At 43.5% G+C, this 15,267-nt stretch overlaps 1 protein-coding gene across 1 annotated transcript; it reads left to right on the forward strand.

Moving 5' to 3' along the window:
- Positions 1 to 139: 139 nt before the first annotated feature.
- LOC311018029 (potassium/sodium hyperpolarization-activated cyclic nucleotide-gated channel 3-like) lies at positions 140 to 15,205 on the forward strand. Its single transcript, XM_084016764.1, is given in 9 exon segments — positions 140 to 1,414; positions 5,545 to 5,968; positions 6,729 to 6,890; positions 7,790 to 7,868; positions 7,871 to 8,007; positions 9,071 to 9,217; positions 9,840 to 10,080; positions 10,984 to 11,148; positions 11,882 to 15,205. Coding segments are annotated over 9 exon segments (3,540 nt in total). The 5' UTR covers positions 140 to 785; the 3' UTR covers positions 13,438 to 15,205.
- The last annotated feature ends 62 nt before the right edge of the window (positions 15,206 to 15,267 follow it).

Genomic DNA, 15,267 nt, shown 5'->3' on the forward strand with positions numbered 1-15,267 from the left:
GTCAAACATTAGTACGATGATGCATAAAGAAGTGACTTAATTCTTCCACTCAACATAGTGAACTATCAACTCCAAGGCTGAATCGCATCCTTGGAACATCCTCCACAGCTGTCTCGACGGGCGGGGTGAGCGCGCGTGCCATCCTGGCTCCTATGGCAACCCGATAGATTAGCCCCCCCATCAATATTCTGGTTATTAGAAAGCGGGAGGCCGATGGATCGGTGATGTCAGCGCTCTTTGAATGCCGCTGCCGGCTACGTGCATGTGTGTCATCACCTTGCACTGACAGAGAGCTCCTGTATTTTGGGGAGGTGGAGATCATGCTTTGTCATTGAGGAGCTCAGCGGCGGCGGTGGCGGCGGCGGCGGCGTTCTCCCACTCCGGCACGTCCGACGCTCAGCATGCTGCATCCTGATGCGCTCTCGTCTGCACGCCGCCGGCTTACCTGGATTCACACGCATTTCCCGTTCGCCGCGTTTACATGACCTTCGCGTCGGAGCGGCCGCGTATTGTTGACGCATCTCAATGTTTGAACCCGGGGGAGAGAGAGAGCGAGAGAGAGAGAGAGAGAGAGCGAGCGAGCGAGAGAGAGAGCGAGAGAGGCACGTCCCAAGTGTCAAATAAGATACAACCTGTCCTGCGGATGCGCCGTCACTGTTTTGCCTCCGGTGGCACCCCGACGAGATTCATGATTCATCCTTCTGTTTTCACGGGCTATCCTTAGAGCGCACCGTTTCTTCTTCTTTTTCTTCTTTTTTCTTCTTCTTATTGTTATTCTAACAAAAATGGAAAGATTCCACTCTTCCATGCGCAAACGGCTCTACAGCTTGCCGCAAAACATTGGGCAAAAACCCTTCGTGATTGACGACAGCGGCGACAAGGACACCAAGAGGAAAAGTATTCGCCTAAAACATTTGTCCTCTTCGTCTCCCGCAAGCAGTTGCAAGAGTGTCGAGGAGGCCAGGGGCGAAGACTTGTACAGGGACGTCACCGTGAAGACCAACTTGAACGGGGACTGTCGCTTGTTCAGGGGCAGCGTCTCCTCCATCACCGGGCGTCATCCTCCCGGGTCGGACCCGGCGGAGCAGCAGCGGCTCATCCCCGAGGCTTGTGTCGGCGAGCGCAGCCCCGGGGCCCAGCAGCGGGCGGTGGGTGGTCCGAGTGGCGCAGCCGGGCAAGAAACCATGTTCGACCAGTCAAGTTTCATCAAGTTAGAGGGCGGCGAGCAAATCCTCCCCGAGGACGACCGGCTGTACCAAGCCGGCTTCATGCACCGGCAGTTCGGGGCGATGCTCCAACCGGGAGTCAACAAGTTCTCCCTGCGGATGTTGGGCAGCGAGAGGGCCGTGGAGCACGAGAGGGAACGCGTAAAGTCCGCCGGATTCTGGATAATCCACCCGTACAGTGATTTTAGGTAATCTGTGTGCAAGAAAACCTTCCTTTACCAACAGTGGTGTCTTACAACAACAACAACAACAAAAAGTGCAGTGATCCCTGTCACACAACAGGTTTGTTTGGCAGAGAAATGTAGGGGGAAACTGAACATCTTCGATTAGCCTCATCTTCTCTCATGAAAATGCCATCATGTGTGACAAGGTCATTATAAAGTTAATACCCTAAGGCACACTCTAATCATCTGTAAACCAGGAGTGTTGTTTTTTTTTTTTGCACTGATCGCTGTGATGATGTTATGATAACATGATGATGAGTGTGAGCCTGTGCAGAATAGATGCATCATAAGATGAATGTGCATCGATGGGCTAATCTATACCTAGGATAGATGAATGGCTTCATTTCTGTAAATGATCCTTTGCTAAAGACTTAACCAGTCTACTGTACAGGCCATTCTGACAGGGAAACATTTGATGTACCACAAAGGAGTTGACTGGGACACAAAATCCTCTTCTAAACACACTGACAGCTACATGATATCACACATATCTGGGATATAAGTCCCTCTTTTGTTTGGGATGCAGGAGTGTGTGTGTTTATGGTTTCATTCACACACAAATTGGCTCAATGATAATCAAACCAACCAATTTCTTTTCTCTGTCTATAAATTACATTCGTGCACTAAACTAATCCAACCTGTGTTCCCGCACACGCACGCTCTACATTTTCCTTTGCATGCAAAACCAGCATCCTGGTCATCACCGCCATCATGGGATTTTCATGACATTTAACCTTGAGGCTCACTGTCATCATATTTTCACTGGCCAGTTGTACGCCGATGTGTGTCACTGCAGTTGTTTTTTTCCACTCATCTGAATTACACTTTTTTTTTTTTGATCATTTAGCGAGGGCAATGGATTACAGGGAGTGCAGCAGGGGCTTGGAAATGGGGTAATCAAAATAGGGTAACATGACCATTCGAGATATTAGAAGCACACATCAGTGGAGATTATTACAGTACAATTAGTCTAATGGAGGAGAGACGGTGTGGACGGGAGGGGACACACCACAAAACCGTGAACACACAGAGAGAGAGAGAGAGATTGGAATGAAAATGATGTGAGGAATCAGGACACCCAGCTGTTAACTGTGTATAAGGTGTCATTACTTCATGCTCAGTTTGGGCCACACAGTGAGCAGGAGCAATGTTCCGGCCCTCTTAAGGTGGACACCGTATCCTGCACATTCCTTTTTAAGTTACAGGTGCAAACCTTTAAGTTTTATATTATTATTCGCCACTGTTAAATCATCTTCACTCACTGTTTCCGTGACCACTGTGTCCTCCTCCTTGTGTCTTTGATAAACACTGTGTTGTTTTGCAGCATGAGTAACTGCTGTCTTTATTGAAGCTGTCCGCAGATCCAGCAGCAGACACAGCAAACTGGCACGCTGCGTAAATATGGTTAATATAATTGCTGGTGGGGCCTGAGCCACAGTACAGGTGTGTGTTAAGCCACTGAGCTGCATGCAGGCTGTTGTGCTTCAGCTGCGCCCTGGCAGCAAGAGATAAGTATCTCTAGTACAAATGTGATCCCTTTTCAGCTGTCCTGATTGATCTAAGCTCCTTTCACCATTTTAAGCCTTTTTGTGTTCACTTTGCTTGTATCTCCCCTCTCTTTGTGCTCTCATGCTCTTTAACATAGTTGCACTCTGACCCAAATAGTGCACGATTCCTTTCTGGACCAGTAGAGGTCCAGAACCCCCATAACAGTCTACTTTATTTTGATGGCAACACCAGATTACACCAGCAATTTGTCTGATCTTTGTGGCCTGAATGCTGCGTGCACAGTCAGCTGATGAGCGGACTGTATGGTCTGCAGGGGCTGTAATGTACTGTCCCCTGCAAGCCTTTTTTTTTTTGTTGTCCAGCTGTTCCAGAGTTCTGCAGCACGGTGACGTGTGCAGAGCAGTAATGCTAACTACTCAACATCTGGCTGATGGGAGCTGACTTCTGGAGATGACATGGATTCCCAGGAGATAACGGTGGATTTAGAGAGGGGAAGTGCAATTAGAACCAGTGTGTCACCGCAGAGATGAACAGGCCGATGAAGCGAGGAATGCAAATGCTTTGTTTGGCAGAGAACAACAGAAAGCTGATTAGAACAAATGACCACAATGTTCTCACTGGTTCCCTCGTTGCTGTTCTCCTGTGAACGTTTGGTCTGAGTAACTGGAAGAGGTCACATCTCTACTTTTCGAAGCCTCTTTCCAGGACTCTCATTTTGAGGCCAGAAAACGTCACATCGAGGGAACACTGTTTAACCGCCCGTGGCTCTTAATTGCACACGACTCACATTTAGTCAAATACGTTTCTCTCAGTCAATCATGGACTGAAGTTTTGAATTATACCTGTTGACAAGATCATGAGGTGTTTGTCCAATCAGCACTTTTGAAAACGTTGCATTCGCCTCTAATTTATATTCTCTCCCCCTGAATGTTCGGCTTCGTGCTGCGACTAACAATCATACTGATTCTTGATGAATCTGCCTTTAATTTTCTGTTAATAGAATATTGGTCTATAGAATGCCAGAAAATGGTGAAAAATGTAGATCAGAGTTTCCCGAGCAACCAAACATCTGGTTTTGTCCAGATATTCAGTTTACTGTCATAGAAAAGTGAAGAGACCAGAAAATATGAATTGACTTTTTTCCCTTAAATAATTAATCAATGAATCAATTGTACAGTCAATTAAGTAGTTGATAATTAATCAATTAGTAAATGCTGCTCTAGTTCTGCCTAAGCAGTTTTCAATGCAGTGTGTTTACTGTATGCTGCTTAGTGGTATAACACATGCACCCTCACAGGTCTGCCCCCCATCTCGGTTTGTGCCAGCCCTTAGGTGTGTCAGGATCCTGTTGGATCGATCAGCTGTTAATTAGGTCTCTGAAATGGATCAGACATGCAATCATATGCCTGCATGGTTTCTCGTCTCACATATATGTAGACACTGAAGCAAAAAAACCTCCATCTCTTGGCCTTTGTTTGGCTCTGATATCAACCTGTTTATATGCAATGAGAATATTTAAAGCAGCAACTGACTATCAGATTTCATGAAGGTAAACAGAGTAATTGAAGCAGCGAGATATTGTGTTAGACATTATGACTATTTATGTGTAGGCGTTGGCAAATATTTGCCAGATTTGTTAAAAAACTATGAATTTTAATAAAATATATCTTGGTGACTTTACTGTGAACAACAACTTAACACAGACCCCATTTTCATGCAATTCTAGATGAAATTCAACACTCTGCTGCTGCTACTCGAGGATTAAGTTAGTTGTGAAAATCAATATTTCCTCATGAGCAATTCAAATGAATTCCAATAAGCCATTTCATCTACGTCGCCGTGGCCAGCAGCCCAGTATTGAACCGAATTAGATTGTTTTCTAGAATTAACTTATTTCTTTGCTTTGTGAATGTTTATGCTCGAGCCGTTTGTTTGCGTGGTTTCTGCCCGTTTGAACAATCTAAACCTCCTTAAATCTACTGGATTGTGAGTTCCAGTGTGAGACTGCAAGTCGCACAGAGATTCGTTTGAAGTCCCGACATGTCCAGAATTGCTTTAAATATGCAGCACATATTCAGTATGCATATAGACACACACACACACACACACACACACACACACACACACACACACACACACACACACACACACTTTCTGCCTCTGGCTTTAAAATTCTTCTGTGTGAGCCGAACAACAACCATTGATAAAATGCGTGTCTTGATGTATTCATAATCTGTTCCTGTGTCTCTCGGGATCTTTCCACCATTTCACTTCAAGAAAACAGTCCAAAAAGTTATTGATAAGCACTACTCCTACCAGGTCTGCAATCATTTTCATTATTGATAAATCTGCTGATTATTATTGATCGTTTTGCCTTTAAAATGTACAAATATTATGAAAAATACCCATTATAATTTCTCTCTAAACTTTTAGACCAAAATGCAAAGACATACAGTTTACTATCATTATGACAATTAAAAGCATTAAATCTTCATATTGTTGGAACCAGGAAATGGTTGTATTTGTATTCTTTGTCCCCCGATTATCTAAAGACCTGAATGTCTTTGTGGTTTGGTGTGTTTCAGGTTCTACTGGGATCTGACCATGCTGCTGCTGATGGTGGGCAACCTCATCATCATCCCTGTGGGCATCACCTTCTTCAAGGACGAGCACACGCCGCCCTGGATCGTCTTCAACGTGGTCTCGGACACCTTCTTCCTCATGGACCTGGTCCTGAACTTCCGCACAGGCATCGTCAAGGAGGACAACACGGAGATCATCCTGGACCCGCATCAGATTAAGATCAAGTACCTGAAGAGCTGGTTCGTGGTCGATTTCATCTCGTCCATACCCGTGGACTACATCTTTCTCATCGTGGAGACGCGCATCGACTCAGACTTTTACAAGACGGCCCGAGCCCTGAGGATCGTCCGCTTCACCAAGATCCTCAGTCTGCTGCGGCTGCTGCGCCTCTCCAGACTCATTCGCTACATCCACCAGTGGGAAGAGGTAGATCCATCCAGCAGAGACAGCCTCTTTGGATCTTCATTGTAGCTCATATATGCAACAGTTAGTCGATTTCTCGCCAAAATGACAGCAGAAATTTTGATAATGATTTTAATAATTTCAAAAAAATAACTCAGCTTGCATCATTTAAAATGTAAATATTTTAAGTCTTTAATGATAGCAAATTTGATACCTTTTGGACTGCTGCTTGTAACAAACAAGTAATCTAAACCTCTGAGAACATCTGGTGGGCATTAATCAGAGTTTTCTGACATTTCAAAGACAAACAAATAATATATTCTTAAAAGTAATTGCTAGTTGCAGCCCAAATGTTCCTCTGACTGAAGTGTTAAACATAGTGAGTTTCTCTTGCATAGTAGATTTCTCCAACCTGTAACATTGTCAACTACTATGTTTTCTCATTCAGTTTAGTGTTGATTTCTTGTTGCCCCCTGAGGCTCACACACAATGGTTTAATAACAGATATTTTCCTGCATTATCTTATTTTTAGAATTCAAACTGAGGCTGCATCTATAGGCCATTAATGTTGCTTGCAGATGATTACGCAACACTGAACCAGCCTCTGGTGGTCTATAGAAGATTAAGAACAATGCGGTCTGGTATAGAAAACCCTGTGTCAAAGCATCTACTGTATATTTCAAATCCTCTGATTGCATGAGAAAGCATTTACATTTCATAGATTTGTGTACAGACTTGTGTTCAGTTGTTTCACTTTGATTAATGCTGATGATCTGTGATACAGGTTTTCCATATGACCTATGACCTGGCCAGTGCCATGGTACGCATCATGAACCTGATTGGTATGATGCTGTTGCTCTGTCACTGGGATGGCTGTCTGCAGTTCCTGGTTCCCATGCTGCAGGACTTTCCTGCTGATTGCTGGGTGACGAGAAACAAGATGGTGGTAAGTGGTCCATGTCGTCGATGGGGTAATGAACACAGATGTTTGAACCGTTTAGGTATAGTTTCACATGAGATATTTTATGAAATGTTTTTTCACTGGTTTTAAGTAGGTGGGTCTCAAATGGAAAAGGATGATGTCACGTACATGAATCAAGAGTTAACAAGTATTTGAATAAAAATAATCTGATATATGTGGGTTCTTTAGTCACTGTCAACCCACACCCACGTAATGCAGTCATAATGTTAAACTCAATAAATCATATTCAAAGGGCTTTTTTCAAACTTTAACTCGCTGATTTTTAATGTAGATTTGTTTGAAGTTTGAAACACAGTTTTTAGGAACTGTAAAACCACACAATAATTTAATTTAGAGCTGCAACGATTAGTCGATTGACAGAAATTATTTTGCAGCTTGTTTAATAATCGATTAATCGTTTGCCATTTTTTAAGTAAATATGTTTCAGCCTCAAAAATGTGAGGATATTCAATTGTTTCTTTGTCATTTATGATAGTCGATATTTGAACTGTGGACTGTGGCAAATTATAATATATCACAAATTTGTTTTGGGAAAATAATCGGTGGATTAATTGTTAATAAAAACAATCATTAGTTTCAGCTCCAATCATGTTTAATAATTAAAGAAAAAACATTTTTGCTCTGAATTTTCTGGTAACTGAAATAAACATACACTCCAGAGTAAACCAGGAGAGTAATGCCTGGATGTTATAGTGTGGTGTTTTCTGGTAGTAAGCCCCTCATTATGGCCTTCAAACACAACAAACCTAAAACAATGAAGGCGTCGTCACCTGTGGTCCTGATCTTAAACTGTGAATATTCTCACAACGATGTGCTGCAGCATTAATACTGCAGGGATTAACTTTGTCCTTCGTCTCTTACAGAATGACACTTGGGGTCAGCAATACTCCTACGCACTGTTCAAGGCCATGAGCCACATGCTGTGCATCGGGTATGGCCTGTACCCCCGATCGGCATGGCTGATGTGTGGCTCACCATCCTCAGCATGATCGTGGGTGCGACCTGCTTTGCCATGTTTGTGGGGCATGCGACAGCACTCATCCAGTCTCTGGACTCCTCCAGGAGGCAGTACCAAGAAAAGGTTGGTGTTTGTTCTCCAAAATATCTCCATTTTATGCTACTTTAGACGTTTACTTTATTTATTTCAGAGCCTGAGTTCCCTTTCATATTGCATACGGTCAGTTTATATAGTCTGGTGCATTGTTAAAGATTAAACTACCCAACAGTATAAATTAGTTAAACTTAGACAAACATAGACAAACTACAGCAATACAATTCTTAACTGATGCATCAATCATAACACAAAATTACAATATTAGCCACAGGTACCATTTTGCTGCATAATGAGTGCTTTAACTTTTAATAATTTAAGTACAATTAGGTGACGGCACTTCTCTGCTTTTACTTGAGTAAGGACTGCAGGACGTTTACCTGCAAGTAACTATCATATTTTCATTGTGGTATTGCTGGTTTCACTTCAGTAAATCATCTGAATACTTCTTCCACGACTGATTGAAAATGTTGTTTAAATAGTAATGATGAAAAGTGAGTGCGTAACTATTTGTATCATAAATCTTTAGGCATTTATGTGAGCAGAAGCCCCACTGAATAGATGAGAAGGGATAGAGCAACATCTAAGAGGGATCCAATCTTTGAGCCACTGTTATGGATTTTTAACACAGATAGCAGAGAGACATCGGAGAGAGTTAAAGAACTAGTGAATAAAAGCTAAACAGCAACTTACAGCGTCACATATGTTCCAGAGATCGGGTACACGGGCCATTCATGGTGCCTTGCTGGTAGAGTACACCGCTGAAGGACACAGTAGTTAATGTTATTAGCTGCAGCCTGCAGAGAGCAACTATATTTGTCAGATGGGACAGAGGCACAACATTGCTCTGTGGGCAGGTTTCACAGATGGCCTGACAGTTGACTGTTAACATAATGAGGCACATTATAGTCCACCTCTGAGCCAACACATCAATCACTTTAATATATTCATTTTGACATGACTTTGCGTTTTCTCATGCAGTGGCATTACAGTTACAGGTGCATGTGTTTGGGGGGGGGGGGGGGGGGGGGGGGGGGGCTGAATACTTTTAATGATTATAATTGTAATAATTGCACCTGATTTGTTGTTACAGTATAAGCAGGTGGAGCAGTACATGTCCTTCCACAAGCTCCCTGCCGACATGCGCCAGAGGATCCACGAATACTACGAACACCGGTATCAGGGCAAGATGTTCGACGAGGAAAGCATTTTGGAGGAGCTGAATGAGCCGCTGCGGGAGGTCAGAGGTCACCTACGTTGTCGTTGTTGTTGTTGTTGATAATACAGCTGAGTTGTTATAATGTTGGCTTCAACGTCACATCTTAAGGTAAACACTTCCTATTTGGAATTTATAAGCAGTTTAAAAACAAAAACAATTAGTTAATAACACAATATATTGTAGATATCAGAAGATATAAGTATTCATTAATATATTTGTCAATAACTATAACTCCTCCTATTGGCACCCATAAATGGAGTCTGCTCTATAAACTACATTATCATGTATCAGAAAATACGCATTAAATATTAACGCTAAGTGTTACCAGAAAGGTTTTGTATTTTTTTTTTCAAAGGCTTTATGTTTCTCAGAGTTAATGAAGCGAGCATGCTTGTTCTAAATGGTTTACAGTTAATTATTTATGCGATCCCTTACTTTGCACCATAATGTTAATAGTCATGTAATCTGATTAGTAATGGCTGGAGACTTTATGAGGACAGAGAACCTCATTAACGGAGCACTAAGCCGTTAACCGCCCTGCTTTTATAGTGATTGAAATGTACACATGGACTGACACTGACATATGTGCTGCGAAGGCCTTGCCTCAAAATCGAAAACATTTTTTTTTGTGTGTGTCCTGCAGGAGATCATCAACTTTAACTGTCGCAAACTGGTTGCTTCCATGCCTCTGTTCGCCAACGCTGATCCGAACTTTGTCACCTCCATGCTGACCAAGCTGCGCTTCGAGGTCTTCCAGCCGGCCGACTACATCATCAGAGAGGGAACCATCGGCAAGAAGATGTACTTCATCCAGCACGGCGTCGTCAGTGTCCTGACCAAGAACAGCAATGACACCAAGCTGTCTGATGGCTCTTATTTTGGCGGTAATGTCTGCACAGAACCTGCTCTGTGGACTGCATGCTAATATATTCTGTCTCTGGCACCACAGTCAGTTTGAATGTATGTGGAGGAGTGCTGATAGCATGGTTTATTTTGATTTATTTTACTCCGGCACTCAGCAGATTAACTTTACCGACTATTACAACTGGGAAAAAATTGTCCACATCATCTCCTTAAAAAGGTTGGGGACTAAGAGGAGCAAAGCTTTGTGTGTTTGATTCCATCTGTGGGGTTTTCCCCTTAACTTACGCCATATTTAATGCTGAAATCCAGAACTTTCAATTTGTTGTCAACCTCGTTCTCATTTGAGTTAATAAGCGGCTGTGTAGGAAAGTGAAATGTGATCATCAAAAAACATGCACGACATATAATTTGATTTACCTTTAAAGCGGTGTGACACTTTTGATATAAGACAATGATATGGGAATCCCGAAACATTAAATATGTTTGGCTTAAAGCTTCTCAACACAGCTGAACACGCACACAGATGTGGAAATGTAAATGTGTTTAAAAAAGAGAGCGAGCGTGTGAGTCCGTGTGTGTGTTTGTGTCTATATCCTCAATATGTCTGGCCTGAAAAATATGTCTACTTTTTTTTTTTTAAATGGCGCATTATTTTATTTTTCTGATCTGGCACGACAGATGAGGTCAGGACAAACTGTAATCTGCAGAAATTGCATTAAGTGCTCCATCTGTGGGGTTCAGAGGCATCAGCCTTTTCATTTTTTATCGTCTCACACTAATAATACTATTTTTGCCTTCCCTTTATGAATGGATCTAAAAGACATAGAAATGTGGTTGTAGCAGACAACTTCTTTGAGAGATGTGGAAAATGATCATATAGGAGATCACATTATTTGTTTGAAAAATCCCTCTCCTCCCTGCAGAGATCTGCCTGCTAACTCGAGGAAGGAGGACAGCCAGCGTGAGAGCAGATAACTACTGCCGGCTGTACTCCCTGTCGGTGGACAACTTCAACGAGGTGCTGGAGGAGTATCCCATGATGAGGAGGGCCTTTGAGACCGTGGCTCTGGACCGCCTGGACCGCATTGGTAAGTCCTGTTCCAAGAGAACAAACCTGTGTGTGGGAGATACTTTCCTGTTTTACAGTTAAATATGATTCATTATTTAAGTGGTGAGATTTCATATTATTTATAATATTGGTTGCACACTTAAGAAATGAAAAAAAAAAAAAAAAACGACAGGCTTCTGCTGATGTGATGCACATTTAAACACAGGAGAGAATGAAATATTACTATAAGTCAAGGATGAATTGATTTGATTGAATTGATTTTTTCCGCAATACACAACAATGAAATATTACAAAGAAAATGTTGCCGATCAAACTCACAAAGGATACAATAATAAATGTCATCATTATTCTAACATAATGAATACATCCATAATCTTTCAAACAGGAGGCTTCTATGAATGTGAAACCAAACAATGAAATACAAATCAGTGACATATTAACCAAATTAAATAAGATTATAAATAGGAAAAGAAAATATATAAAAATAAAATGTATGTATGTGAGCTGTTGTCTGAGCTGAGTGTAGAAAATAAGAAACCTGTTAGGGTTTAGCCTCTGAATTATGTTTTGCATCTTTGTTGTTTCAGCCACATTGTACTGGTTTAACACCTCGCACATGTTTAGTTAAACATCCATGTAAACTGGTTGCTGATATATATAGATATGTTATGATATCACATTTAAACTGTCTAGTTAAGAGGCAAATGTTCTGATGAGTTTTCCTGATAATGCAGTATTTTTTTTCTCAACAGGGAAAAGGAACTCTGTTCTTCAGAATAAAGTCCAGCATCACCAAAGTTCTGGCACACTAAACTTCCAAGAGAGCGAGATCATCCAAAGAATAGTGCAACATGACCGTGACATGGCCCAATGCACGCAGCTGATCCAGACCAGCCCACAGAGTCTACACCATCCCCCTGCTCCATCGTCACCCGTCCCAGTCATCTGGGCCCCGCTGATCCAGGCCCCGCTCCAGGCTGCTGCTGCCACCACGCCGCTGGCTCTGGCCTTAGCCCACCACTCCCAGCTGCCTCCCATGCTCTTCCACCATCCCCTGGCACCAGGCACCCTGAAGGATCCCACTGGCCATCCAAAGAGAGTCCTCCTGGGTGCCAACACGTCCAGTAGCTGTGGTTCAGGGCCCGGTTCCCCTGCCAGCACCAACCAATTCAGATCTTGCGTTGAGACTCCCACACTGGCGTCTCTCAGGGCACAGAATCTTGCTGCTGGTCCTGTGTCACCAACGCTGACATCCCCGCCCATCTTCACCAGCAGCCTGCAGCCTCTGCCCCCCCTGCCTCACCAGCTCCCCCACCACCCTCCCCACTCTGGCATAGCCTCGGTCTTTCCCATCAGCCAGACCACCGTCTCTTACACCTGCTCCGCTCAGCTCCACTCTCAGCCCTTCCACGGTGCTCTGACCACCCCACCACACCCGATAGGTCTACTCCAGCAGGGGGTGCCAGGGAGGCTAGCAGGGAGATTCCCAGCCCCCTCTGCCTCCACCATAAGCCCTCTCATCTGCAGCTCAGTTGGCCCTTTACTAAGCCAGCTGCAGCAAACCTCTCACGCCACTGCACAGCATATGGGGTACAGTCATGACAGAGCCGGCAGGACAACCAGTGGTCTGAACTTCCCACATTTTCCCTTCATCACCGGCACTCAGTCCACCGCTGGATTTATTCAGCCAGGGTCTGCAGTCAGAGCCGGGGCCGCAGCCAGCCTGGCGCAGCAAAGCCTTGCCGGTCTTCAGTCCGTTTTCCTCCCCCAGGTTGTCCCCGAGCACTCGGCCCTCGCATCCCTGGCGCAGTACGGCTCCGCCGAAGTCTCGCCCTGCTACACGCCCCCAATCCATAGTCCCAACCTACAGAGCCCTGTGAGTCATAGGACAGTTTACCACAGTGAGCTCCCCAGTGCTGTGGGCCCTCACAGCCCTCTCACCCCTCAGACTTCATGCCCTGCCAGGATGGCCTGTACCTTCAAAGAGAGGGCCGAGTCCTTGGTGGATCTCTTTTCCCAGGAAATAAAAACTATCTCAGGCTCTCGCAGCTCTATACACCAGGAAAGGCCTTTGGCCATGAGCGGCTTCCCGGAAGTGGCAGCAGAGGCATCCGGCCCCTTCTTCTCGCCTGTGACTTTCATTAAACCCTACAGCCCGATCCCAGGTCAGGTGACTCCTGTCAGTCGGACACATTCAGGGCCTGAACCTCAGAACCAGTCCATTGGTGTTCACTCCCCCCAGGCTGGATCCCCTGCTGAGATCCTAGAGACCAAACTGAAGCAGTCCAAACTTCCATCCAACTTGTGAGGTTCAGACACACCCTCCTTGAATGCCTGAACATAAAGGAGGAGGTCACCTCCTTATTGGCATTGTATTAACCAGTACTTTGTCAAAATAATAGGTAGGAGGGTGTGTTATTCTAATCAGATTGGAGATCGGTGGTTTTATTTTTAATCAGACTGAATGGATCTGGGATAATTATGGACAATGATGGATTTTTTTTCTACAGAATAATGCATCTTTTGAATATAGTAATACAATCCAAAACCTATTGATGGGTATATATAGCACCTCATGAAAATATCAATTGTTCTACGTATTGTATTATAACCACACTCTGTGATTTGTTATAAGTATTTTGTTTAAACCCAGCAAACCCAGTGTAACCTTCTAGCTAGCCCCCATTTAGTTGGAAATTTGTCCACAGTTGTGTCCAGTTATGATTGAAACCAAAAATGATTGTCCTTCTTTGTATGTCCCTTTCCCCACCACAGAGTGTGTCGTGTGAATGCTAGGTTACTAAGAGATTCGAGGGGAGACAGACTGTGCACTTTGCTCGTTTCAGAGATCACCTAACGTAATGGTTCGATGACGGCATGTCTTCCAAGATAGCGTTTCAGCAATATTGCACACCCAAATGGGTCACACAAATCAGATCACTCAACAAAAAAAGAAAAAAGAAATGAATGTAATGTTTGTCTGTCTGAGTGGGAGAAGCAGGATTCATTTTGGAAAGTGTTGAACTCGAGGGCGATGACAGTTTTCAGTCGAGTACTGGAAAGTGAAACCAGTTTCAGAGGCATTTCCACAACCGCTTCGAGGCGCTCCACTGATGCCAACTCATTTCAGTCTGACAATAACTTCGGTACAGAACATTTGTTTGTGTGCCATCAGCAGAGTATGCAATAATCAGTGTTTTTTTATGGGTATACAAAGGTACTGTGGATAGGAACACATGACTGAGATTCTGTTTTTAGTTTAGAACCGATTCAAACAAGGGAATTAAATGGAACAAAAGCAATTGTGGATAATCAAACATCCTGAAACCAGCAATGCACTAAGACTGATCTGAATGTTTCTTGCACCAGTCAAAGGGCTAAAAGCAGTTACTCAGACATGTGGTTAACAAGAAACCCTGATGGGTCACATATTGCTGCATATTTACCTCTTTCGTTTTACATTATTTGATTGTAAGGTTTAACATCTGTTTTTAAACAACTGCTGCTTTGTGATGCTATGCTAAATCAATAAGACGTGTATCACCGACTGCTTTTCTAAAAAACAGACTCTTAAATCCTTCTCCTTGTTAATACGTTCATGTGTTTAGATGATACTTCTTTCTCTGTGTGGACCTGTAGCCGGTGAGGACCTGTGAGCAGGTCGACGGGTCAAACCATGGGAGGATCCTGTCCAGTGGCTTTAACAAAGTTTGCTGTGACTCTGACCCCCCCCTGATGGAAGAGAGATACTATCCGTCACTAGCCAGTCACTGCCAATGGGCTGGATCAATCTCTCATTACTATTCTCCTCCAACCCCGCACCACCACACTACCTGCCAGAGGCGTCGGCTCGGGGTCGAGTGTAAGGTTACTTTGAGTGCATTCAATTTAAAGGTGTGTGTCTGTGTGTGTGTGTGTAGGAGAGGAGGTGTCACTCATTCATCTATTTATATATTTATTTCTCATTTTGCTGCCTTTTAATCAACAAATCTGAGGATTCCACCACCTGTGTATATTAGGCATATTTTATTTTTAGCTACTGAATTCAGTGCAATAAAATAACATATGGTCAATGATGCTCGTCTGAGCTGTTGATTTCTTTTCAAGAGCAGAGTGTGGCATGTAAGGAGAATCTGAT

Source organism: Eutrigla gurnardus (genome assembly GCF_963514095.1).
Source record: "Eutrigla gurnardus genome assembly, chromosome: 9".
Taxonomy (NCBI): Eukaryota; Metazoa; Chordata; class Actinopteri; order Perciformes; family Triglidae; genus Eutrigla; species Eutrigla gurnardus.